This window comes from Choloepus didactylus, chromosome 1, assembly GCF_015220235.1.
Source record: "Choloepus didactylus isolate mChoDid1 chromosome 1, mChoDid1.pri, whole genome shotgun sequence".
Taxonomy (NCBI): domain Eukaryota; kingdom Metazoa; phylum Chordata; class Mammalia; order Pilosa; family Megalonychidae; genus Choloepus; species Choloepus didactylus.
In genome coordinates this window covers 89396308-89422048 of record NC_051307.1, presented here as the reverse complement: position 1 = coordinate 89422048, position 25741 = coordinate 89396308, and the positions used below count along the sequence as shown (strand labels likewise).

Genomic DNA, 25741 nt, shown 5'->3' with positions numbered 1-25741 from the left:
TCCTACAACTCAATGACAATAGTACAGACAGCCCAATTATAAAATGGGCAAAAGATATGAAAAGACAGTTCTCTGAAGAGGAAATACAAATGGCCAAGAAACATGAAAAAATGTTCAGCTTCACTAGCTATTAGAGAGATGCAAATTAAGACCACAATGAGATACCATCTAACACTGGTTAGAATGACTGCCATTAAACAAACAGGAAACTACAAATGCTGGAGCGGATGTGGAGAAATTGGAACTCTTATTCATTGTTGGTGGGACTGTATAATGGTTCAGCCACTCTGGAAGTCAGTCTGGCAGTTCCTTAGAAAACTAGATATAGAGCTACCATTCGATCCAGCGATTGCACTTCTCGGTATATACCCGGAAGATTGGAAAGCAGTGACACGAACAGATATCTGCACGCCAATGTTCATAGCAGCATTATTCGCAATTGCCAAGAGATGGAAACAACCCAAATGTCCTTCAACAGATGAGTGGATAAATAAAATGTGGTATATACACACGATGGAATACTACGCGGCAGTAAGAAGGAACGATCTCGTGAAACATATGACAACATGGATGAACCTTGAAGACATAATGCTGAGCGAAATAAGCCAGGCACAAAAAGACAAGTATTACATGCTACCACTAATGTGAACTTTGAAAAATGTAAAACAAATGGTTTATAATGTAGAATGTAGGGGAACTAGCAGTAGAGAGCAATTAAGGAAGGGGGAACAATAATCCAAGAAGAACAGATAAGCTATTTAACGTTCTGGGGATGCCCAGAAATGACTATGGTCTGTTAATTTCTGATGGATATAGTAGGAACAAGTTCACAGAAATGTTGCTATATTATGTAACTTTCTTGGGCCTTTCTTGGGGTAAAGTAGGAACATGTTGGAAGTTAAGCAGTTATCTTAGGTTAGTTGTCTTTTTCTTACTCCTTTGTTATGGTCTCTTTGAAATGTTCTTTTATTGTATGTTTGTTTTCTCTTTAACTTTTTTTTTCATACAGTTGATTTAAAAAAGAAGGGAAAGTTAAAAAAAAAAAAAAAAGGAAGAAAAACAAGGAAAAAAAAAAGATGTAGTGCCCCCTTGAGGAGCCTGTGGAGAATGCAGGGGTATTTGCCTACCCCACCTCCATGGTTGCTAACATGACCACAGACATAGGGGACTGGTGGTTTGATGGGTTGAGCCCTCTACCATAAGTTTTACCCTTGGGAAGACGGTTGCTGCAAAGGAGAGGCTAGGCCTCCCTATATTTGTGCCTAAGAGTCTCCTCCTGAATGCCTCTTTGTTGCTCAGATGTGGCCCTCTCTCTCTGGCTAAGCCAACTTGAAAGGTGAAATCACTGCCCTCCCCCCTACGTGGGATCAGACACCCAGGGGAGTGAATCTCCTTGGCAACGCAGAATATGACTCCCGGGGAGGAATGTAGACCCAGCATCGTGGGACGGAGAACATCTTCTTGACCAAAAGGGGGATGTGAAAGGAAATGAAATAAGCTTCAGTGGCAGAGAGATTCCAAAACGAGCTGAGAGGTCACTCTGGTGGGCACTCTTACGCACACTTCAGACAACCCTTTTTAGGTTCTAAAGAATTGGGGGAGCTGGTGGTGGATACCTGAAACTATCAAACTACAACCCAGAACCCATGAATCTCGAAGACAGTTGTATAAAAATGTAGCTTATGAGGGGTGACAATGGTATTGGGAAAGCCATAAGGACCACACTCCACTTTGTCTAGTTTATGGATGGATGAGTAGAAAAATAGGGGAAGGAAACAAACAGACAAAGGTACCCAGTGTTCTTTTTTACTTCAATTGCTCTTTTTCACTCTAATTATTATTCTTGTTATTTTTGTGTGTGTGCTAATGAAGGTGTCAGGGATTGATTTAGGTGATGAATGTACAACTATGTAATGGTACTGTAAACAATCGAAAGTACGATTTGTTTTGTATGATTGCGTGGTATGTGAATATATCTCAATAAAATGATGATTTCAAAAAAAATAGACTTTAAACACAAACATGTCAAAAGAGACAAAGAAGAACACTATATATTAATAAAAGGGACAATTCACCAAGAAGAAATAACAATAAGTGTTTATGCGCCCAATCAAGGAGCTCCAAAGTACATGAGACAAACATTGGCTGAATTGAAGAGAGCAATAGAAACATCTACAATAATAGGGGGAAATGTCAATACACCACTATCTCCTATAGATGAAACAACAAGAAAGAGGAAAAATAAGGAAATTGAGAACATAAAAATATGATAAATGAACTGGACTTAACAGACATAAATAAATTGTTACATCCCAAAGTACCAGGATATACATTCTTCTCTAGGACCCATGGAATACTCTCTAAGATAGATCATATGCTGGAGCACAAAAAAAGTCTTAATAAATTTAAAAAGATTGAAACTATTCAAAGCACATTCTCTGACCATAATCGAATGCAACTAGAAATCAATAACCACCAATGAACCAGATCTTTCACAAATAAATGGATGTTAAACAACGCACTCCTAAACAACCAGTGGGTCAAAGAAGATACTACAGGAGAAATAGGTAAATATCTAGAGAATAGTGAAAACGAGAACACAGCATATCAAAACTTAAGGGATGCAGTGAAGGCAGTGCTGAGAGGGAAATTTATAGCTCTAAATGCATATCTCAAAAAGCAGGAAAGAGCTAGAACCAAAGACCTAAATGAGCTGAAGAGGCTAGAGATTGATCAGCAAACTAACCCTAAAGCCAGTAGATGAAAAGAAACGAGAAAGATTAAAGCAGAAATAAATGACCTGGAGAGCGGGGGCAAGATGGCAGACTGCTGAGCTGTATGTTTTAGTTACTCCTCCAGGAAAGTAGGTAGAAAGCCAGGAACTGCGTGGACTGGACACTACAGAGCAATCTGTCTTTGGGCATACTTCATACAACACTCATGAAAATGTCGAATTGCTGAGATCAGCGAAATCTGTAAGTTTTTGCGGCCAGGGGACCCGCGCCCCTCCCTGCCAGGCTCAGTCCCGTGGGAGGAGGGGCTGTCAGCTCCGGGAAGGAGAAGGGAGAACTGCAGTGGCTGCTCTTATCGGAAACTCATTCTACTGATCCAGACTCCAACCATAGATAGAGACCAGACACCAGAGAATCTGTGAGCAGCCAGCCCAGCAGAGAGGAGACAGGAATAGAAAAAAAAAAACAACACAAAAAACTCCAAAATAAAAGCAGAGGATTTTTAGAGTTCTGGTGAACACAGAAAGGGGAAGGGCGGAGCTCAGGCCCTAAGGCGCATATGCAAATCCCAAAGAAAAGCCGATCTCTCTGCCCTGTGGACCTTTCCTTAATGGCCCTGGTTGCTTTGTCTCTTAGCATTTCAATAACCCATTAGATCTCTGAGAAGGACCCTTTTTTTTTTTTAAATCCTTTTTTCTTTTTCTAAAACAATTACTCTAAGAAGCCCAATACAGAAAGCTTCAAAGACTTTCAATTTGGGCACGTCAAGTCAAGAGCAGAACTAAGAGAGCTCTGAGACAAAAGGCAATAATTCAGTGGCTGAGAAAATTCACTAAACACCACAACTTCCCAAGAAAACGGGGGTGTCCGCTCACAGCCACCATCCTGGTGGACAGGAAACACTCCTGCCCATCGCCAGCCCCATAGCCCAGAGCTGCCCCAGACAACCCAGTGTGACGGAAGGGCTCCAAATAACAGGCACACACCACAAAACTGGGCGTGGACATTAGCCTTCCCTGCAACCTCAGCTGATTGTCCCAGAGTTGGGAAGGTGGAGCAGTGTGAATTAACAAAGCCCCATTCAGCCATCATTTGAGCAGACTGGGAGCCTCCCTACACAGCCCAGCAGCCCAGAACTGCCCTGAGGGGACGGCACTCACCTGTGACATAGCACAGTCATCCCTCAACAGAGGACCTGGGGTGCACAGCCTGGAAGAGGGGCCCACTTGCAAGTCTCAGGAGCCATACGCCAATACCAAGGACTTGTGGGTCAGTGGCAGAGACAAACTGTGGCAGGACTGAACTGAAGGATTAGACTATTGCAGCAGCTTTAAAACTCTAGGATCACCAGGGAGATTTGATTGTTAGGGCCACCCCCCCTCCCCGACTGCCCAGAAACACGCCCCACATACAGGGCAGGCAACACCAACTACACACGCAAGCTTGGTACACCAATTGGGCCCCACAAGACTCACTCCCCCACTCACCAAAAAGGCTAAGCAGGGGAGAACTGGCTTGTGGAGAACAGGTGGCTCGTGGACGCCACCTGCTGGTTAGTTAGAGAAAGTGTACTCCACGAAGCTGTAGATCTGATAAATTAGAGATAAGGACTTCAATAGGTCTACAAACCCTAAAAGAACCCTATCAAGTTCAGCAAATGCCAAGAGGCCAAAAACAACAGAAAATTATAAAGCATATGAAAAAACCAGACGATATGGATAACCCAAGCCCAAGCACCCAACTCAAAAGACCAGAAGAGACACAGCACCTAGAGCAGCTACTCAAAGAACTAAAGATGAACAATGAGACCATAGTACGGGATATGAAGGAAATCAAGAAGACTCTAGAAGAGCATAAAGAAGACATTGCAAGACTAAATAAAAAAATGGATGATCTTATGGAAATTAAAGAAACTGTTGACCAAATTAAAAAGATTCTGGACACTCATAGTACAAGACTAGAGGAAGTTGAACAACGAATCAGTGACCTGGAAGATGACAGAATGGAAAATGAAAGCATAAAAGAAAGAATGGGGAAGAAAATTGAAAAAATTGAAATGGACCTCAGGGATATGATAGATAATATGAAACGTCCAAATATAAGACTCATTGGTGTCCCAGAAGGGGAAGAAAAGGGTAAAGGTCTAGGAAGAGTATTCAAAGAAATTGTTGGGGAAAACTTCCCAAATCTTCTACACAACATAAATACACAAATCATAAATGCTCAGCGAACTCCAAATAGAATAAATCCAAATAAACCCACTCCGAGACATATACTGATCACACTGTCAAACACAGAAGAGAAGGAGCAAGTTCTGAAAGCAGCAAGAGAAAAGCAATTCACCACATACAAAGGAAACAGCATAAGACTAAGTAGTGACTACTCAGCAGCCACCATGGAGGCGAGAAGGCAGTGGCACGATATATTTAAAATTCTGAGTGAGAGAAATTTCCAGCCAAGAATACTTTATCCAGCAAAGCTCTCCTTCAAATTTGAGGGAGAGCTTAAATTTTTCACAGACAAACAAATGCTGAGAGAATTTGCTAACAAGAGACCTGCCCTACTGGAGATACTAAAGGGAACCCTACAGACAGAGAAACAAAGAAAGGACAGAGAGACCTGGAGAAAGGTTCAGTACTAAAGAGATTCGGTATGGGTACAATAAAGGATATTAATAGAGAGAGGGGAAAAATATGGCAAACATAAACCAAAGGATAAGATGGCTGATTCAAGAAATGCCTTCACGGTTATAACGTTGAATGTAAATGGATTAAACTCCCCAATTAAAAGATATAGATTCGCAGAATGGATAAAAAAAAATGAACCATCAATATGTTGCATACAAGAGACTCATCTTAGACATAGGGACACAAAGAAACTGAAAGTGAAAGGATGGAAAAAAATACTTCATGCAAGCTACAGCCAAAAGAAAGCAGGTGTAGCAATATTAATCTCAGATAAAATAGACTTCAAATGCAGGGATGTTTTGAGAGACAAAGAAGGACACTACGTACTAATAAAAGGGGCAATAAAGCAAGAAGAAATAACAATCGTAAATGTCTACGCACCCAACCAAGGTGCCACAAAATACATGAGAGAAACACTGGCAAAACTAAAGGAAGCAATTGATGTTTCCACAATAATTGTGGGAGACTTCAACACATCACTCTCTCCTATAGATAGATCAACCAGACAGAAGACCAATAAGGAAATTAAAAACCTAAACAATCTGATAAATGAATTAGATTTAACAGACATATACAGGACATTACATCCCAAATCACCAGGATACCCATACTTTTCTAGTGCTCACGGAACTTTCTCCAGAATAGATCATACGCTGGGACATAAAACAAGCCTCAATAAATTTAAAAAGATTGAAATTATTCAAAGCACATTCTCTGACCACAATGGAATACAATTAGAAGTCAATAACCATCAGAGACTTAGAAAATTCACAAATACCTGGAGGTTAAACAACACACTCCTAAACAATCAGTGGGTTAAAGGAGAAATAGCAAGAGAAATTTCTAAATATATAGAGACGAACGAAAATGAGAACACAACATACCAAAACCTATGGGATGCAGCAAAAGCAGTGCTAAGGGGGAAATTTATAGCACTAAACGCATATATTAAAAAGGAAGAAAGAGCCAAAATCAAAGAACTAATGGATCAACTGAAGAAGCTAGAAAATGAACAGCAAACCAATCCTAAACCAAGTAGAAGAAAAGAAATAACAAGGATTAAAGCAGAAATAAATGACATAGAGAACAAAAAAACAATAGAGAGGATAAATATCACCAAAAGTTGGTTCTTTGAGAAGATCAACAATATTGACAAGCCCCTAGCTAGACTGACAAAATCAAAAAGAGAGAAGACGCATATAAACAAAATAATGAATGAAAAAGGTTACATAACTGCAGATCCTGAAGAAATTAAAAAAATTGTAAGAGGATATTATGAACAACTGTATGGCAATAAACTGGACAATGTAGAAGAAATGGACAATTTCCTGGAAACATATGAACAACCTAGACTGACCAGAGAAGAAATAGAAGAACTCAACCAACCCATCACAAGCAAAGAGATCCAATCAGTCATCAAAAATCTTCCCACAAATAAATGCCCAGGGCCAGATGGCTTCACAGGGGAATTCTACCAAACTTTCCAGAAAGAACTGACACCAATCTTACTCAAACTCTTTCAAAACATTGAAGAAAATGGAACACTACCTAACTCATTTTATGAAGCTAACATCAATCTAATACCAAAACCAGGCAAAGATGCTACAAAAAAGGAAAACTACCGGCCAATCTCCCTAATGAATATAGATGCAAAAATCCTCAACAAAATACTTGCAAGTCGAATCCAAAGAGACATTAAAAAAATCATACACCATGACCAAGGGGGGTTCATTCCAGGCATGCAAGGATGGTTCAACATAAGAAAAACAATCAATGTATTACAACACATTAAAAACTCGAAAGGGAAAAATCAATTGATCATCTCAATAGATGCTGAAAAAGCATTTGACAAAATCCAACATCCGTTTTTGATAAAAACACTTCAAAAGGTAGGAATTGAAGGAAACTTCCTCAACATGATAAAGAGCATATATGAAAAACCCACAGCCAGCATAGTACTCAATGGTGAGAGACTGAAAGCCTTCCCTCTAAGATCAGGAACAAGACAAGGATGCCCGCTGTCACCACTGTTATTCAACATTGTGCTGGAAGTGCTAGCCAGGGCAATCCGGCAAGACAAAGAAATAAAAGGCATCCAAATTGGAAAAGAAGAAGTAAAACTGTCATTGTTTGCAGATGATATGATCTTATATCTAGAAAACCCTGAGAAATCGACGATACAGCTACTAGAGCTAATAAACAAATTTAGCAAAGTAGCGGGATACAAGATTAATGCACATAAGTCAGTAATGTTTCTATATGCTAGAAATGAACAAACCGAAGAGATACTCAAGAAAAAGATACCATTTTCAATAGCAACTAAAAAAATCAAGTACCTAGGAATAAACTTAACCAAAGATGTAAAAGACCTATACAAAGAAAACTACCTAACTCTACTAAAAGAAATAGAAGGGGACCTTAAAAGATGGAAAAATATTCCATGTTCATGGATAGGAAGGCTAAATGTCATTAAGATGCCAATTCTACCCAAACTCATCTACAGATTCAATGCAATCCCAATCAAAATTCCAACAACCTACTTTGCAGACTTGGAAAAGCTAGTTATCAAATTTATTTGGAAAGGGAAGATGCCTCGAATTGCTAAAGACACTCTAAAAAAGAAAAACGAAGTGGGAGGACTTACACTCCCTGACTTTGAAGCTTATTATAAAGCCACAGTTGCCAAAACAGCATGGTACTGGCACAAAGATAGACATATAGATCAATGGAATCGAATTGAGAATTCAGAGATAGACCCTCAGATCTATGGCCGACTGATCTTTGATAAGGCCCCCAAAGTCACTGAACTGAGCCATAATGGTCTTTTCAACAAATGGGGCTGGGAGAGTTGGATATCCATATCCAAAAGAATGAAAGAGGACCCCTACCCTCACCCCCTACACAAAAATTAACTCAAAATGGACCAAAGATCTCAATATAAAAGAAAGTACCATAAAACTCCTAGAAGATAATGTAGGAAAACATCTTCAAGACCTTGTATTAGGCGGCCACTTCCTAGACTTTACACCAAAAGCACAAGCAACAAAAGAGAAAATAGATAAATGGGAACTCCTCAAACTTAGAAGTTTCTGCACCTCAAAGGAATTTCTCAAAAAGGTAAAGAGGCAGCCAACTCAATGGGAAAAAATTTTTGGAAACCATGTATCTGACAAAAGACTGATATCTTGCATATACAAAGAAATCCTACAACTCAATGACAATAGTACAGACAGCCCAATTATAAAATGGGCAAAAGATATGAAAAGACAGTTCTCTGAAGAGGAAATACAAATGGCCAAGAAACACATGAAAAAATGTTCAGCTTCACTAGCTATTAGAGAGATGCAAATTAAAACCACAATGAGATACCATCTAACACCGGTTAGAATGGCTGCCATTAAACAAACAGGTAACTACAAATGCTGGAGGGGATGTGGAGAAACTGGAACTCTTATTCACTGTTGGTGGGACTGTATAATGGTTCAGCCACTCTGGAAGTCAGTCTGGCAGTTCCTTAGAAAACTAGATATAGAGCTATCATTCGATCCGGCGATTGCACTTCTCGGTATATACCCGGAAGATCGGAAAGCAGTGACACGAACAGATATCTGCACGCCAATGTTCATAGCAGCATTATTCGCAATTGCCAAGAGGTGGAAACAACCCAAATGTCCTTCAACAGATGAGTGGATAAATAAAATGTGGTATATACACACACGATGGAATACTACGCGTCAGTAAGAAGGAACGATCTCGTGAAACATATGACAACATGGATGAACCTTGAAGACATAATGCTGAGTGAAATAAGCCAGGCACAAAAAGAGAAATATTATATGCTACCACTAATGTGAACTTTCAAAAATGTAAAACAAATGGTTTATAATGTAGAATGTAGGGGAACTAGCAATAGAGAGTAATTAAGGAAGGGGGAACAATAATCCAAGAAGAACAGATAAGCTTTTTAACGTTCTGGGGATGCCCAGGAATGACTATGGTCTGTTAATTTCTGATGGATATAGTAGGAACAAGTTCACAGAAAGGTTGCTATATTATGTAACTTTCTTGGGGTAAAGTAGGAACATGTTGGAAGTTAAGCAGTTATCTTAGGTTAGTTGTCTTTTTCTTACTCCCTTGTTATGGTCTCTTTGAAATGTTCTTTTATTGTATGTTTGTTTTCTTTTTAACTTTTTTTTTCATACAATTGATTTAAAAAAGAAGGGAAAGTTAAAAAAAAAAAAAAAGAAAGAAAAACAAGGAAAAAAAAATGATGTAGTGCCCCCTTGAGGAGCCTGTGGAGAATGCAGGGGAATTCGCCTACCCCACCTCCATGGTTGCTAACATGACCACAGACATAGGGGACTGGTGGTTTGATGGGTTGAGCCCTCTACCATAAGTTTTACCCTTGGGAAGACGGTTGCTGCAAAGGAGAGGCTAGGCCTCCCTATATTTGTGCCTAAGAGTCTCCTCCTGAATGCCTCTTTGTTGCTCAGATGTGGCCCTCTCTCTCTGGCTAAGCCAACTTGAAAGGTGAAATCACTGCCCTCCCCCCTACGTGGGATCAGACACCCAGGGGAGTGAATCTCCCTGGCAACGTGGAATATGACTCCCGGGGAGGAATGTAGACCCGGCATTGTGGGACGGAGAACATCTTCTTGACCAAAAGGGGGATGTGAAAGGAAATGAAATAAGCTTCAGTGGCAGAGAGATTCCAAAACGAGCCGAGAGGTCACTCTGGTGGGCACTCTTACGCACACTTTAGACAATCCTTTTTAGGTTCTAAAGAATTGGGGTAGCTGGTGGTGGATACCTGAAACTATCAAACTACAACCCAGAACCCATGAATCTCGAAGACAGATGTATAAAAATGTAGCTTATGAGGGGTGACAATGGGATTGGGAAAGCCATAAGGACCACACTCCACTTTGTCTAGTTTATGGATGGATGAGTAGAAAAATAGGGGAAGGAAACAAACAGACAAAGGTACCCAGTGTTCTTTTTTACTTCAATTGCTCTTTTTCACTCTAATTATTATTCTTGTTATTTTTGTGTGTGTGCTAATGAAGGTGTCAGGGATTGATTTAGGTGATGAATGTACAACTATGTAATGGTACTGTAAACAATCGAAAGTACGATTTGTTTTGTATGACTGCGTGGTATGTGAATATATCTCAATAAAATGATTAAAAAAAAAAAAATAAATAAATGACCTGGAGAACAAAAAAACAATAGAGAGAATGAATAAAACCAAAAGTTGGTTCTTTGGGAAGATCAAGAATACTGACAGACCCTTAGCAAGACTGACAAAGTAAAAAAGAGAGAAGACCCAAATAACAGAATCAGAAATGAGAAGGCGATAATTACTATGGATCCTGAAGAAATAAAAAAAAAATCATAAAAGGATACTATGAACAACTGTATGCCAACAAGCTAGACAATTTAGAGGAAATGGACAATTTCCTGGAAACACATGAGTAACCTAGACTGACCCAAGAAGAAATATAAGACCTCAACAAACCAACCACAAGCAAAGAGATCCAATCAGTCATCAAACATCTACCTACAAATAAAAGCCCAGGGACAGACAGCTTCACAGGGGAATTTTACCAAACTTTCCAAAAAGAATTGACACCAATTTCTGCCCAAAAGCTTTCAAAAAATTGAAGAAAATGAAACACTACCTAACTCATTTTATGAAGCTAATATCAAAATACAAATGGCTAAAAAAATATGAAAAAATGTTCATGTTCACTAGTTATTAGGAAAATGCAAATCAAAACCCAATGAGATACCATCTCACACCAGTAAGAATGACTGCCATTAAACAAACAGGAAACAATAAATGCTGGAGAGGATGTGGAGAAATTGGAATTCTTTTTCATTGTTGGTGGGAATGTATAATGGTACAGCCACTATGGAAGACAGTTTGGCGTTTCTCAGAAAACTAGATATTGCATTACTCTACAATCCAGCAATTCCACTTCTCAGTACATACGCAGAAGATTTGAAAGCAGCACATGAACAGACATTTGTACACTGATGTTGGCATTGTTCACAACTGCCAAGAGATGGAAAATATCCAAGAGGCCTTCAACAGATGAGTGGATAAACAAACTGTGATATATATATATGATGGAATACTATGCAGCAGTAAGAAGGAATGAGGTCCTGAAACATGACACCATGGATGAACCTTGAAGATATAATGCTGAGTGAAATAATTCAGGCACAAAAGGACAGATATTGTTATGTTACCACTTCTATGAACTCCCTGAACAATGTAAATCAATGTCTTATAATGTAGAATACTGGGGACCTAGTTATAGACAGAAGCTAGTGGAGGGGGAATGACACTCTAATATGTTCAGATATGTTAATGAGGGTGAATTCAAAGGCATGGAAATGGATAGAGGTGATGACTATTAACGGGATTATAAGTATCAGAGCTGTACTGAAGGCAAATAGGACTGAAAGGGGTTGTTTAAAGGCATATATTCCACAGATCAGCACTACAAATATAGATGGGTGCTTGTGTGACGTTACTTCTAAGCTATGACACTGGTGCAGAGAGTTGACAACAGAATGCTTTGTGGGAAAAATCTACCTATTGCATATGAGGGACTGTAATTAATAGGAATACCTTACTAGTACCACACAAATACTAGGGACAAATATTAAGGGTTGACATGGGCTATGAGGTGTTTTTGGGTCATGAGAATTGTTTAAAATGGTGAGTGATAAGGATTGTACAACTAAGTTATGATAATTTGTAGACACGGATGGATTATCATGGACATAACATATGTGATGTGAACTTAGGAACCCCCTACTTTATAAGTCAAGTCCTCAATCTTGACTCTTGCTCTTGTGAAACTTATGGTTGTAAAGGGAAGATTAAGCCCACCTATAATTATGCCTAGGAATCACCTCCAGGGACCTTTTTTGCTCAAATGTGGAGTTTTTCTCTCTCAGCCCAACTCTGCAAATAAATTCATCACCCTCCCCACAACGTGGGACAGGACCCCCAAGATGAATGAGTCTCACTGGTGATGTGGGACATGGATCCAGAAATTAGCCTGTCCCTGGCATTAAGGGGTTGAGAATGCCTTTTTGACCAAAAAGGGGAAAAGAAAGACAAAAAAATAAGGTTTCAGTGGCTTAGAGATTTCAGATAGAGTCAAGAGGCTGTTGTGGAGGTTACTCCTATGCAAGCTTCAGCTAGATACACCAAATGGCTACAGTATGATAAGCCCAAGTCAACAGTAGTCCTGGAAACCCTAAAGAATACCAGGATCCCTGAGACTCTATAAAAGTTTTACTCACTATGTTTATTCTTCAGAAACTTAAATCCTCCAGAGAACTCCTATGCCAGCTAAGTCCCAAAATCCAGAAGCACTAGCCTCTTCAAGAACATCAACCAGATATGTCCCCTTTTCCCATAATGTCGACACCCCTTTTCAACATGAACAAGTTAGCGTGGACACAGCCTGGACATCCCTGAAGATCGGGAAAGTTAAACTAGAGGAAGGGGTAGCAACAGACAAGATGGAATTTAACAAAGGATTGTGAATACTGAATCTCTACATAATTTTCTGTCTTTGTTGCTAGAGTATTAGAATAGCAAGAAAGAACGAACTGAAATGGTAAAACTTTAACCCATAGCATTCTTAGAAATTTGCTCTATAGCTACTTGTTAAATTGTAATTTGAAAGTTATCACCTTTTTGTATATATGTTACATTTCACAGTAAGGAAATAACTGAAACTATGATACTGTAACTTATAACATTTTTGGAAATTTCCTATATAACTACTTGCTAAATCATACTTTGAAAGTTATTACCTTTTTACATATATGTTATATCTCACAATAAGGAAATAAGTGAAACTGGGCAACTGTAACCCATAACATTCTTTGAAATTTGCTCTCTAACTACTTGTTAAAGTGCCACTGGAAAGTCATCACTTCTATGTATATATGTTGTATCCCACAATAAAAATTATGATTAAAAATAAAAGAAAGAGGGAGAGTTTAAAATATTCACAAACAGATGCTGAGAGAGTTCATCAACAAGAGTCCTGCCCTACAAGAAATACTAAAAAGAGTTCTGCATGCTGAAAAGAAAAGACAAGAGAGAGAGAGACATGGAGGAGAGTGTAGAAATGATTATTAGTAAGGATAACTAAAAGGATAAAAAGAGAGACAAAAATAAGATTGACATTTAAAAGGCAAATGACAAAAGGAGAAACAAAAATAAGATATGACATTTAAAAGTCAAATTATTGCACACTGATGTGTATTGCCTTTATAGTAATAACACTGAATGTTAAAGGATTAACCTTCCCAATCAGAAGACACAGATTGGCAGAATGGATTGAAAAATATGATACTTTTATATGCTGTCTACAAGGCACTCACCTTAGACCCAAGAGTACAAATAGGTTGCAAGTGAACAGCTGGAAAAAGATATTCCACGCAAACAGTAACCAAAAAGAGCTGGGATAGCTATACTATCGGACAAAAATAGACATTAAATGCAAAAATCTTATATGAGATAAGGGAGGACACTATATATTAATAAAATGGGCAATTCACCAAGAAGAAATAACAATCAAATATATATACACCTAACCAAGGTGCCCCAAAATACATGAGGCACACACTGGCAAAAATGAAGGAAGAAACAGATATTCCTACAGTAATAGTTGGAAAGTTCAATACACCACTCTCATCAATAGATAGAACATCCAGAGGATCAATAAGGAAATAGAGAACTCGAATAAAATGCAGCCCAAAACAGCAGGATATGCATTCTTCTCAAGTGCTCCTGGATCATTCTCCATGATAGACCATATATTGGGTCACAAAACGGGTCTTAATAAATTTTAAAAGGTTGAAATTATACTAAGCACTTCCTCTCATCATAATGGAATGGAGCTGGAAATCAATAACAGGTGGAGAACTGGAAAATTCACAGACATATGGAGGCTAAACAACACACTCTTAAACAATCAGTGGGTCAAAGAAGAAATTGCAAGAGAAATCAGTAAATATCTCAAGACAAATGAAAACAAGAACACAACATATCAAAACTTATGGGATGCAGTGAAGGCAGTGCTGAGAGTGAAATTTATAGCCCTAAATGCTTACATTTAAAAGGAAGAAAGCTAAAATCGAAGACCTAACTGCACACCTGGAGTAACTAGAAAATGAAGAGCAAACTAATCCCAAAGCAAGCAGAAAGAAAGAAATGACAAAGAGTAGAGCAGAAATAAATGAAATTAAGAACAACAACAACAACAACAACAAAAAAAAAAAACAGCAAGAAGCAACAAAACCATTAGTTGGTTCTTTGAGAAGATCAATAAACTGACAAACCCTCAGCTAGACTGTCAAAGATAAAAGAGAGAAGATTTATATAAAAATAAAATCAGAAATGAGAGGGAGGTCATTACCAACAATCCCCCAAAAATATAAAGGATCATAAAAGGATACTATGAACAACTGTATGCCAACAAACTAGACAATTTAGAGGAAATGGATAACTTCCTGGAAACACATGAAAAACCTAGACTGACCAGAGAAGAAAACAGAAGACCTCAACAAACCAATCACAAGTCAAGAGATCCGATCAGTCATCAAAAAGCTTCCTAAAATAAAAGTCCAGGTCCAGATGGCTTCACAGGGGAATTCTATCAAACTTTCCAAAAAGAACTGACACCATTCCTAATCAAAGTCTTTCAAAAAACTTTAAGAAAATGGAACACTACCTAACTCATTTTATGAAGCCAACATCACCCTAATACCAAAGCCAGATAAAACTACAGGCCAATCTCTCCAATGAATATACATGAAAAAATCTTGAACAAAGTACTTTCAAATTGAATCCAACAGCACATTAAAAAAATTATACACCATGAGCAAGTGAGTTTTATTCCAGGTATGCAAGGGTGGTTCAACACAAGAAAATCAATTAATGAATACAACACATTGACAAATCAAAAGGGGAAAACCACATGATCTTCACAATGATGCAGAAGAGGTATTTGAAAAACTCCAGCATCCTTTCTTGATAAAAACACTTTGAAAGGTAGGAATCAAAGTAAACTGCAACATATAAAGGGCAAATATGAAAAACCCACAGCTAACATTGTACTCAATGGTGACAGACTGAAAGCTTTCCCTCTAAGACTGGCAACAAGACAAGGATGCCCACTGTCACCATTATTCAGCACTGTGCTAGAAGTTCTAACTAGAGCATTTAGGCAAGAAAAAGAAATAAAACATCCAAATCAGAAAGGAAGAAATAAAGCTTTCACTATTTGCAGATGACACAATCCTATATTTAGCAAGTCCCAAGAAATCTACTACAAAGCTACTAGAGCTAATAAAAAAAGTTTAGCAAAGTGCAGGATACAAGATCAACACACAAAAATCAGTAGTGTGTTTATATACTAGTAATGAGTAATCTGAAGAGAAAATCAAGAAAAAAATTCCATTTACAATAGCAACTAAATGAATAAAATATCTAGGAATAAATTTAACCAAGGATGTCAAGGACCTGTATTCAGAAGACTAGTAATCATTTCTAAAAGAACTCAAAGAAGACCTAAATAAATGAAAGGACATTTGTGTTCATGGACTGGAAGATTAAATATTGTTAGGATATCAATTCTACCCAAATTGACTTACAGATTCAACACAATCCCAATCAAAATTCCAACAGCCTACTTTGAAGAAACGGAAAAGCCAATTATCAAATTTATTTGGAAGGGTAAGGGGCCCTGAATAGCCAAAAGCATCTTGAAAAAGAAGACCGAAATAGGAGGACTCACACTTCCTAACTTTAAAGCATATTACAAAGCAATAGTGATCAAAACAGTATGGTACTGGCATAAAGACAGACATATTGATCAATGGAACTGAATCAAGAGTTCAGAAATATACCTGTACTTAGTTGACAATTGATTTTTGACAAGGCTGCTAAGTCCACTCAACAGGGACAGACCAGTCGCAACCACAATTGGTGCTGGGAGAACTGGATATCCATATCCAAAGGAATGAAAGAGGATCCTGTCCCACACCATTTACAAAAATTAACTTGAAGTGGATTAAAGACCTAAATATAAGAGACAGGATCATAAAGCTCCTAGAAGAAAATGTAGGGATGTGTCTTCAGGATCTTGTGGTTTCTTATACCTGACACCCAAAGCTCAAAGCAATGAAAGAAAAAATAGATAAATGGGAACTCCTCAAAATTGAATACTTTTATGCACCAAAGGAATTTGAACAAAAAGGTGAAAAGGCAGCCTACTCAATGGGAAAAAATATTTGGAAACACATATCCAATAAGGATTTAATTTCCAGAACATATAAAGAAATCCTACAACTCAATAATAAAAAGACAAACAACCCAATTAAAAGTTGGGCAAAAGACTCAAACAGACATTTTTTCAGAGAGGAAATACAAATGGCTAAAAAGCACAAGAAAAGATGCTCAATGTCACTAGCTATTAGGGAAATGCAAATCAAAACTACAATGAGATATCATTTCACACCTCTAAAATGGCCACTATTAAACAAACAGAAAACCACAAGTGAAGGAGAGAATGTGAGGAAGTAGGAACACTTTAACTGTTGGTGGGAATGTAAAATGGTACAGCTGTTGCGGAAGACAGTTTGGCAGTTCCTCAGGAAGCTAAGTATTGAGTTGTCTTATGACCCAGCAATCCCACTACTAGGTATATACCCAGAAGAACTGAAAACAGGGGCACGAACAGACATTTGCACACCAATGTTCACAGCAGCATTATTCACAATTGCCAAAAGATAGAAATAACCCAAGTGTCCATCAACAGATGAACAGATAAACGAAATGTGGTAAATACCTATGATGGAATATTTTTCAGCAGTAAGAAGGAATGAAGTCCTGATGCATTTGACAACATGGATGGACTTAGAGGACATTATGTTGCATGAAGTAAGTCAGACAGAAAAGGACAAATATTGTATGACTCACTGATATGAACTAATTATAATAAGTAAACTCAAAGAGTTAAAAATTAGAATATAGGTTACTTGGAGATAGAATGAGGCTAGATAATGGGGAGCTGATGCTGAATTTGTGCAGAATTTTTAATTAGGTTGAATATACATTTTTGGAAATGGGTAGAGGTGATGGTAGCACATGGTGAATGTAATTAATAACACTGGATTATGCGCGTGATTGTTTAGGGTCATGTATGTCACTAGAAGGAAAGCAAGAGGATAAACCACGGGACTTTATAACACGGGACCCTGTTACGGACAATGACTGTGATTAACAGTACAAATACAAGGATATTCTTTCATGAACTAGAACAAATGTACATCACTATTACAAGGAGTTAATATCAAAGTGGTTTATGGGGGAAATGCACCTAATACAAACTATGTACTTCAGTTAACAGTAATATTTTAATATTTTTTTCATCAACTGTAACAAATGTACCACACCTATGCTAAGGGTTAATAATAGGGGTAGGCAATAAGGGTTATGGGGTTTTCTTTTTGGAGTAAAGAAAATGCTCTAAAATTTATTGTGGTGATGAATGCACTACTTTGGGATTATACTGTGAGCCACTGATTGTATACTTTGGATGGATTATATGGTTTGGGTTGTATTACATGGTGTGTGAAAATATATATCTCAATAAAACTACCGTAAAAAAACACAATGAGATACCATTTCATACCCACTAGAATAGCTACTATTAAAATACGGAAAATTTCAAGTGTTGAAGGTATGGAGAAATAGGAACACTCATTCATTGCTGGTGGGAATGGAAAATGGTGCAACCACTGTGAAAGTTGTTGGTTCCTCACAAAGTCAAGTAAAGAATTACCATATGACCCAGAAATCCCACTTCTAGTATCTACCCAGAAGATTTGAAAGGAGGGACTCAAACAGATATGTGCACACCAACATTCATAGCAGCATTACTCACAATTGCCAAAAGATGGAAGAAACCCAAGTGCCCATCAACCTATGTATGAATAAACAAAATGTGCTATATACATACACTGGAAGATTATTCAACTGTAAAAGGAATGAGGTTTTAATACATGTGACAATATGGATGAACCCTGAGGACATCATGTTGAGTGAAATAAGCCAGACACAAAACAAGAAATATTTAATGATCTCACTGATAGGAAATAATTAGAATAAGCAAACTCAGAGTCAGAATCTAGAATATAGGTTACCAAGGGATGGGGGCAGGGTAGAAAATGAGGTTAATCCTTAAATTATACCAAGTTTCTATTTGGGTTGATCATAAAGTTTTGGTAATGAATGGGGATGATGGTAGCACAACTTTGGGAATGTGATTAACAGTACTGAATTATATATTTGAATGTGTTACAAGGGGGAAATTTTAGGTTGTATGTATGTTACTAGAATAAAAATTTTTAAAAACATAGGACTGTAAAACACAGCGAACCCTCAGTTTTTTACACTCTACTAGGGACTTCCACAGAGGTGCCTACCACCTTCCTCTGCTTTTATCTGTTTCATATACTGGGATTTCACATAAGATTTTGTTTGATAAAGAGTTCCACTGCAAGAAAGTATTGAAATCATTTCCCTGGACAGGATCTGTCCTCCAGACAGCCTCCAGAGCCCACTACAGACACGGCTGATCAACCAGAACATTCATTCCTGCTGAATCCAACTGCATCTCATCGCATCTTAAGAGGAAGCCACTGACTGTAATTGGTATTTGAAATGAAACATATTTGTTATCTCAGAACTAGACTATCAAAAGCTGCAGCTGAAACCCTGAATCATATTGTCTCACTGTCTTGGTGCCTCATAGAATTGTTCTCACTCAAACGGGCAACATTTTGTTCACTGGTTTACATCAAGTGGTGTTAAAAAAAAAAAAGTGGCATAAAATTAGATGCTGAATTTATAGTAAGAACGATGTTGAGGATGTTCTCCGTCACTTGATCCACAGGAGAAATCTCTTGGAGTCAGCCTCAGTGTTGTGAAGAGCTGTGAGTCTCCCGACTGAATGGTTTGTTTTTTGACTCACTGGCACTAACAATCTTGTAACCGAGTGTTTAGTTTACTTCTTTGCTTTGACTGCTGGGAAACTGAAGTACAGATTTGTATAACACTTCTAGTGACAGTCTAGGACCTCATCTTAAGTACTTTTGTTAACTAACAATACCTCTGTATATCTTTTCTCTACCCTCCTTTTTTCTTCACATATTTTTCTTCATCTGTTTATTTTGTCTAGAGGTACAGTATGTATCTTTGCAGAGCAATTCAAATCTCTTTTGAAATATGTGATTAATAACATGAATAGCGCGGTGGCAGTGCAAAGGGAGAGTAAGAAAATTTGTGAAGAAAGAAAATACAGGTCTAATTGACAGACTTGTCAAAAAGGATTAAGAGAGGATAGTGAAAGATCTCTAGCTTTACACAGAAAGGGGTAGAAACAAGGACAGAAATGGAGAAGGAAGGTAAAAGAGAACTGCTTAGAGATGATGAACTGGGTTTTAGGAAAGTTGATTTAGTGGTTAGATATCTAAGTTGAGACTTTTTTTAAGCCACTGGGAATAAATTCTAGAGCTTGAGTCAGAGATACATCCAAGTTGGTGATGGTGATTTGTGAGCTATCAATATTGAAATAATAGCTGAAGCCAAGGAAAGTAAGAGCATTCTCTAATAAGGAGCAGAGACAGAAAGCCAAGGTTTACAGTTTTGGAGGAGAAACAGATACCAGTGACAGCAAAAGGCGAATTAGTTAAGGAGAAAAGGAATCAGAATAATACCACTACGGAAGACAAGGGAGAACAGAGTTTCAAAAAGCAATTATTAATACAGTTTAAAAGTGGAAGATACATAAAATAAAAGACTAAGAAAAAGAATATAAAAACTAAATGCCAAAATAAGTGAGATGAACAAAGAAGCGGTTGTTGGACTTATCAAGGGAAGCGAGCACTGCTGATCTGGGTAAGAGCACAGGAACAGAGTCCTGCTCATGTAGCATTTGTTTGTTATCAAATCCAACTTTGAAGCCATATTTTTGAATTTTTGTTAGCTTTCTCCACAAAGTGAATGTGGTTTATCTTTAGTATTCTAATACCATATTGAAATCCAATATTATATTGTAGGGTTCTCCAGAGAAATGCATCTTAATCATAATGTCTCAGTGATTTAGGGTGACTTGAGTAGAATGTAGAGTCTGAAATTGGATTACCATAACAAATTCTAATTCTGGAACTCCATGTTAGCAGAAGGCTTACCTTCTCTATTCGGAAGTTTGCGCAGGTCTGATTAAACTTGCTTGCCACAGTGTTGTATTCTGGTTGACTAGGCTGTAGCTCAACCACACAGGAATTCTGCTGGTTCATATCAGTCCAGTGCGCAGGGATCTCAACTGCAAAAGAAACATTTGAGGACCCCCTTGCACCTGGGAGGGCTCATGTACATATTTCACATTCCTGATGTGCTTTGAAAAACTGAATATCACCTGTGTTCTCATTTTACAACCTCTTAATTCTATTTGTTCAAGAAGTTCCTTATCTATCTTTCTAAAAGAATAATTTTCAAAGTGTGGACCACAGAAAATCAACATCAGAACCAATGAGAATGCTTGTGTAAAATAAACCAAAACTCCTCAGATCTATTGAATAAGAATATCTAGGATGGAGGGGTTGGGGGATGGGTATCTGCATCTTTATTAGCTTTTTATCATGCTAAGATTTGAGAGCTGCTGGTCTAGTATAACTCAGCTGCATATTCTGTTCAGTTTCTAATCTGTCATAATTTTACAATTTAACAATAACTTATTTCCCTACAATCTTTTTTTTTAATCTTCATTTTATTGAGATATATTCACATACCACGCAGTCATACAAAACAAATCGTACATTCGATTGTTCACAGTACCATTACATAGTTGTACCTTCATCACCTAAATCAATCCCTGACACCTTCATTAGCACACACACAAAAATAACAATAATAATAATTAAAGTGAAAAAGAGCAATTGAAGTAAAAAAGAACACTGGGTACCTTTGTCTGTTTGTTTGTTTCCTTCCCCTATTTTTCTACTCATCCATCCATAAACTAGACAAAGTGGAATGTGGTCCTTATGGCTTTCCCAATCCCACTGTCACCCTCATAAGCTACATTTTTATACAATTGTCTTCGAGATTCATGGGCTCTGGGTTGTAGTTTGATAGTTTCAGGTATCCACCACCAGCTACCCTAATTCTTTAGATCCTAAAAAGGGTTGTCTAAAGTGTGCGTAAGAGTGCCCACCAGAGTGACCTCTCGGCTCCTTTTGGAATCTCTCTGCCACTGAAGCTTATTTCATTTCCTTTCACATCCCCCTTTTGGTCAAGAAGATGTTCTCCGTCCCACGATGCCAGGTCTACATTCCTCCCCGGGAGTCATATTCCACGTTGCCAGGGAGATTCACTCCCCTGGGTGTCTGATCCCATGTAGGGGGGAGGGCAGTGATTTCACCTTTCAAGTTGGCTTAGCTAGAGAGAGAGGGCCACATCTGAGCAACAAAGAGGCATTCGGGAGGAGGCTCTTAGGCACAATTATAGGGAGGCCTAGCCTCTCCTTTGCAGCAACCATCTTCCCAAGGGTAAAACCTATGGTAGAGGGCTCAACCCATCAAACTCCCTACAATCTATTAAACAAATAGTCACTATTGTTTTATTTACAAATGCAAGGCTTTTTGCCATAACTCACCACCATGACCACCACCACCACAAGGTACTCCATATCTATTCTTTCATTTGTCTTCACAATGTCCTTAAGAATTGGGTAGGTGGTAGGTTTTGCTAGGTGGCGGGTTGTGGTGGCAACTCTGCCTCTTCCTCTGCTAACATTTGATTTGTCATTTCCCCATGTTTGCTCACAGTAATCTCACAAGAGATGAAGTAGATGCAAGCCAGTCTACTAGTTTTCAATGGGGTACTTTTGTGGTCCAAATACAGGAATGGCTATCTACGCAAGACAGGCATTCCCTTCTAGGGGACCAGACTCGGTCAGAGAATCAGAAGGCTGCTTCCTGATGAGTTGTCTCAGGGCAGAGGTGACTTCTGGGAGAAGTATCTACAGGCTCCTGATCCTACCTGGATCATCAGACACAGACACAGAGAGTGCCTACCCCTTGACCAGGCTGTCCTTCTCCTTTTCCTGCTCTTTTGTCCTTTGGTTCTAGAAGATCTTGGGCAACTTTTAAGCCTGTGGCGTTCCCTCCCCCGACTGAAGCAGCCATTGCCTCCCCAGCAAAACTGGCTCTGAGAAGCTCGTAAACCACGGAGATGGGAATGGAAACAAATACAAGGTGTGGTTATTGCAACCATTAAGACAGTCGTTCTCAGGCTGTATTTTGTGGCCATGCTGTATTTTCCCAGCCATCACATAAGCTCCTCAAACTCAATGATCAAATTTTCTATTTTATTATAGAAGGGTTACTTGAATTTTATTTAGTTGAGTAAAATTTTGATGTATACACAAAACAGTGTTAAGTCCAAAGTCGGTGTAAAATAATGGATGACAAGCATGAAAGTTTAACTCACCTTCAGATTTCGTGAGACGCTGAACAGGTAAACTGTGTCCCCTTCCATCTGTAGCAGTGTTTGTGTTCAAGTCCACTGTGTAGCTCTGGTTATTAATTTTGACACTAATTGTCTTTCTCTTTGCTCTCCTTGCATCCTCCAATTGCAAATTGGTCATTTTATCAAAAGGCTGAAAAGTATTACTGTCATTATATTGCCATTCTATAAATTCACTAATACAGTCAGCCCGGGATTCCTTTTCTTTGTCCAATCTAACTCTCTTGATCATTCCCTCAATTGTACTTGTTGCCTTTATCACATCTCTGCTAATTCCCAAAACTTCAATCAAGGGTTTCTTACGGTCCAGGGAAATGGTAATATTTAAGTTCTTCTGCAGCATATTCAATTCCTGATATTCCTTTTCCTCAAAGTTTTTGATACAGTCATCTTGGTTGATGTAAGTAAACTGTTCATTTTTAATGAGATCCTGTAACCAGGAGATAGTGTTTTCCACACTTTTTTCATTTTCACCACACACCTGAAAAATTGCTGATTCTGTTTTCTTTTCCAAAATCAAAGGATTCTGTTTTTTGGGAGATTGCCAGGATAAGCCAACAAGTGCTAAAAAAAAAAAGGAAAGAAAGAAAGGTCGATTAGATATTTCCATGTGACCTTAATATTAGGAGCACGCATTTCATTAAAATGAACAACTCACATGCAAATTTAGATATCATAGATGGCTGGGAAGAAGCCTGAGACCCTTCTCTTTTTCTCATGCTGGCATAAAACACATCCAATACTTGAGGAAGAAAGATAACAACTTTAACTTTTTTCAAAGTCTGGACCGATCCTTTCTGGATAAAATCTTCAATGGCATCCATTATAGCATCAGCAACCTGATCAGGGTCTTTTTGGGCCTTTCCTAGAAAACCAAATAATAAAAACAACCAGGAAAAAAAAAAAGACACAACTGGGAAAGGCTGAAGTAAATTAAGGACTGTAGTTCTCTCAGAATAAATACTCATTCCCCAGTTTTCCTCATTATCGACTTTTCTAGCAGTGCGAACACTTTTGAAATCCTAGATGCAATGGTGAATTTTGGTTCAGGATACCAGGAAGTCAACAGCCCAACAATGAACAGGAGACCCAGAAACCTGAATTTTTGGTATCTGATATCATATCTGCTCAATTCAGCTGATGCCCAGCTAACTGTGTTCCTCCTCTCCTTTTACAGACGACAGGTAATCTTACTTTTTAGCTCACTAGTGTCCTCAAAAGATCCACAAAAAGCAGAAGATGCTAATGTATGCTGAAACAACATGCTTGTTGAAGAGAAGATCATAATTTTTTTGCCCAGTCATTTGGATTGTATTTATGTATCTTTGTTCTCCCAAATGTCTTTGGGGACATGATTTGAACTAAGCTAATTTTATAAAAGACCAGGAGCTATAAGCTATAGTTCCAGTCTACAATTCTTTGCACACAAGGTATCCACAAGCCTCTGGGAAGTCTTTCCTCCCACACTCAGTGAGATTTTAGCTCAGTGAGATTTTACCCTGAGAAGGTCCTTTTCTATTTTCAGCATGTTCCACATCCTGTTCTCAAGCTGTGAAAGCCACTGCCTAGGATAATCATGAAAAGTCAGTTTCCAGCCATGGAAGAGATCCATATCAATGCCATATGAATGGCAAAATAACATGGTTTGGGACAATGCAAATGCCTCCTGGCCAACTTGGTGTGCTAGATTAGGGGGCCACTTGCATTATCCTTATTAGGGGTGCCTGTCACTGCTGCAGAAAATCAGAGCAGACCTCTTTGACTTGGTTATGTAGACAACTGTGGGAAGAACTCATAAAATTGATCAGGCTTTGGTGATGGTGTTACAACACTGTGAATGTAATTAATAGCATGGAATTATATATAAGAATGTGGTTAAAAGGGGAAATTTTAGGCTATATATATGTTACTGGAATAATTTTTTTTAAAAAATCATAGGACTATATAACATAAACAGTGAACTATGTAAACAATGGACTATAGTTAGTCCAATTATAAAAATGTTCTTTCATGAATTATAACAAATGTACCACACTAATGCAAGGTGTTAATCATAAGGTGGTACATGGGAACTCTCAATTTTATGTATTTTATGCATGATATTTCTGTAAACCTACAATTTCTCTAATAAAATTTTTTTAATTAACCAGTTTTTTAATTATTATTATTAGATGATTAGGGAAACAGGAGAAGTCTCCTTTACAAAGCTGTGGCCACTCCATGGTATCTAGCAGAGTTTCATTGGTGGTGTTCAAATATATTCATTCACTCTCATTAAACATTTACCATGTTTCATCATAGGCTAGGTGCTCAGCCATGGGATATGTGGATATGAAGAGGTGTTCAATGGAAAATTGAGGGAAAGGCTAACAGGGACATGATATGTTCATCCTGGCACATGCAAGAGAACAGACCTGTTTTTGAGAAAGATAAATCTGAAGTGGTGTGGAGAAGGCACTGAAATGAGGGCACAGGTCTCATTAGAAGGCTACAATAAATGTTTAGGAAAAAGAAAACAGGAGCTGACAAAGAGAGGAGGCCAGAATGAAGAGTAGGATGTAAAGATTCAGAGATATTTAGGAAGTAAAGTCACTTGGATCTAGTGACCAACTGGGTCTATCCTTGAGCCCTGCCCCTCTTTTACGACCCACAGACCTTCACTATATTGTGGGTCCCATCCCACTGCAGTGGTT

At 38.2% G+C, this 25741-nt stretch overlaps 1 protein-coding gene across 3 annotated transcripts in view; it reads right to left on the bottom strand.

Moving 5' to 3' along the window:
- PARP14 (poly(ADP-ribose) polymerase family member 14) overlaps positions 1-25741 on the bottom strand; it is an 83116-nt gene that overhangs the window by 18962 nt on the left and 38413 nt on the right. For all 3 annotated transcript variants that reach the window (XR_005217034.1, XR_005217035.1, XM_037836883.1), the window contains exons 13-15: positions 23707-23913; positions 23013-23612; positions 20714-20847 (exon numbers count right to left, since the gene is read on the bottom strand). Coding sequence is in view for 1 of the 3 variants with exons in the window: in XM_037836883.1 (XP_037692811.1) it covers positions 20714-20847; positions 23013-23612; positions 23707-23913 (941 nt within the window). In the remaining 2 variants the exon portion in view is untranslated. The remainder of the gene's footprint in view (positions 1-20713; positions 20848-23012; positions 23613-23706; positions 23914-25741) is intronic.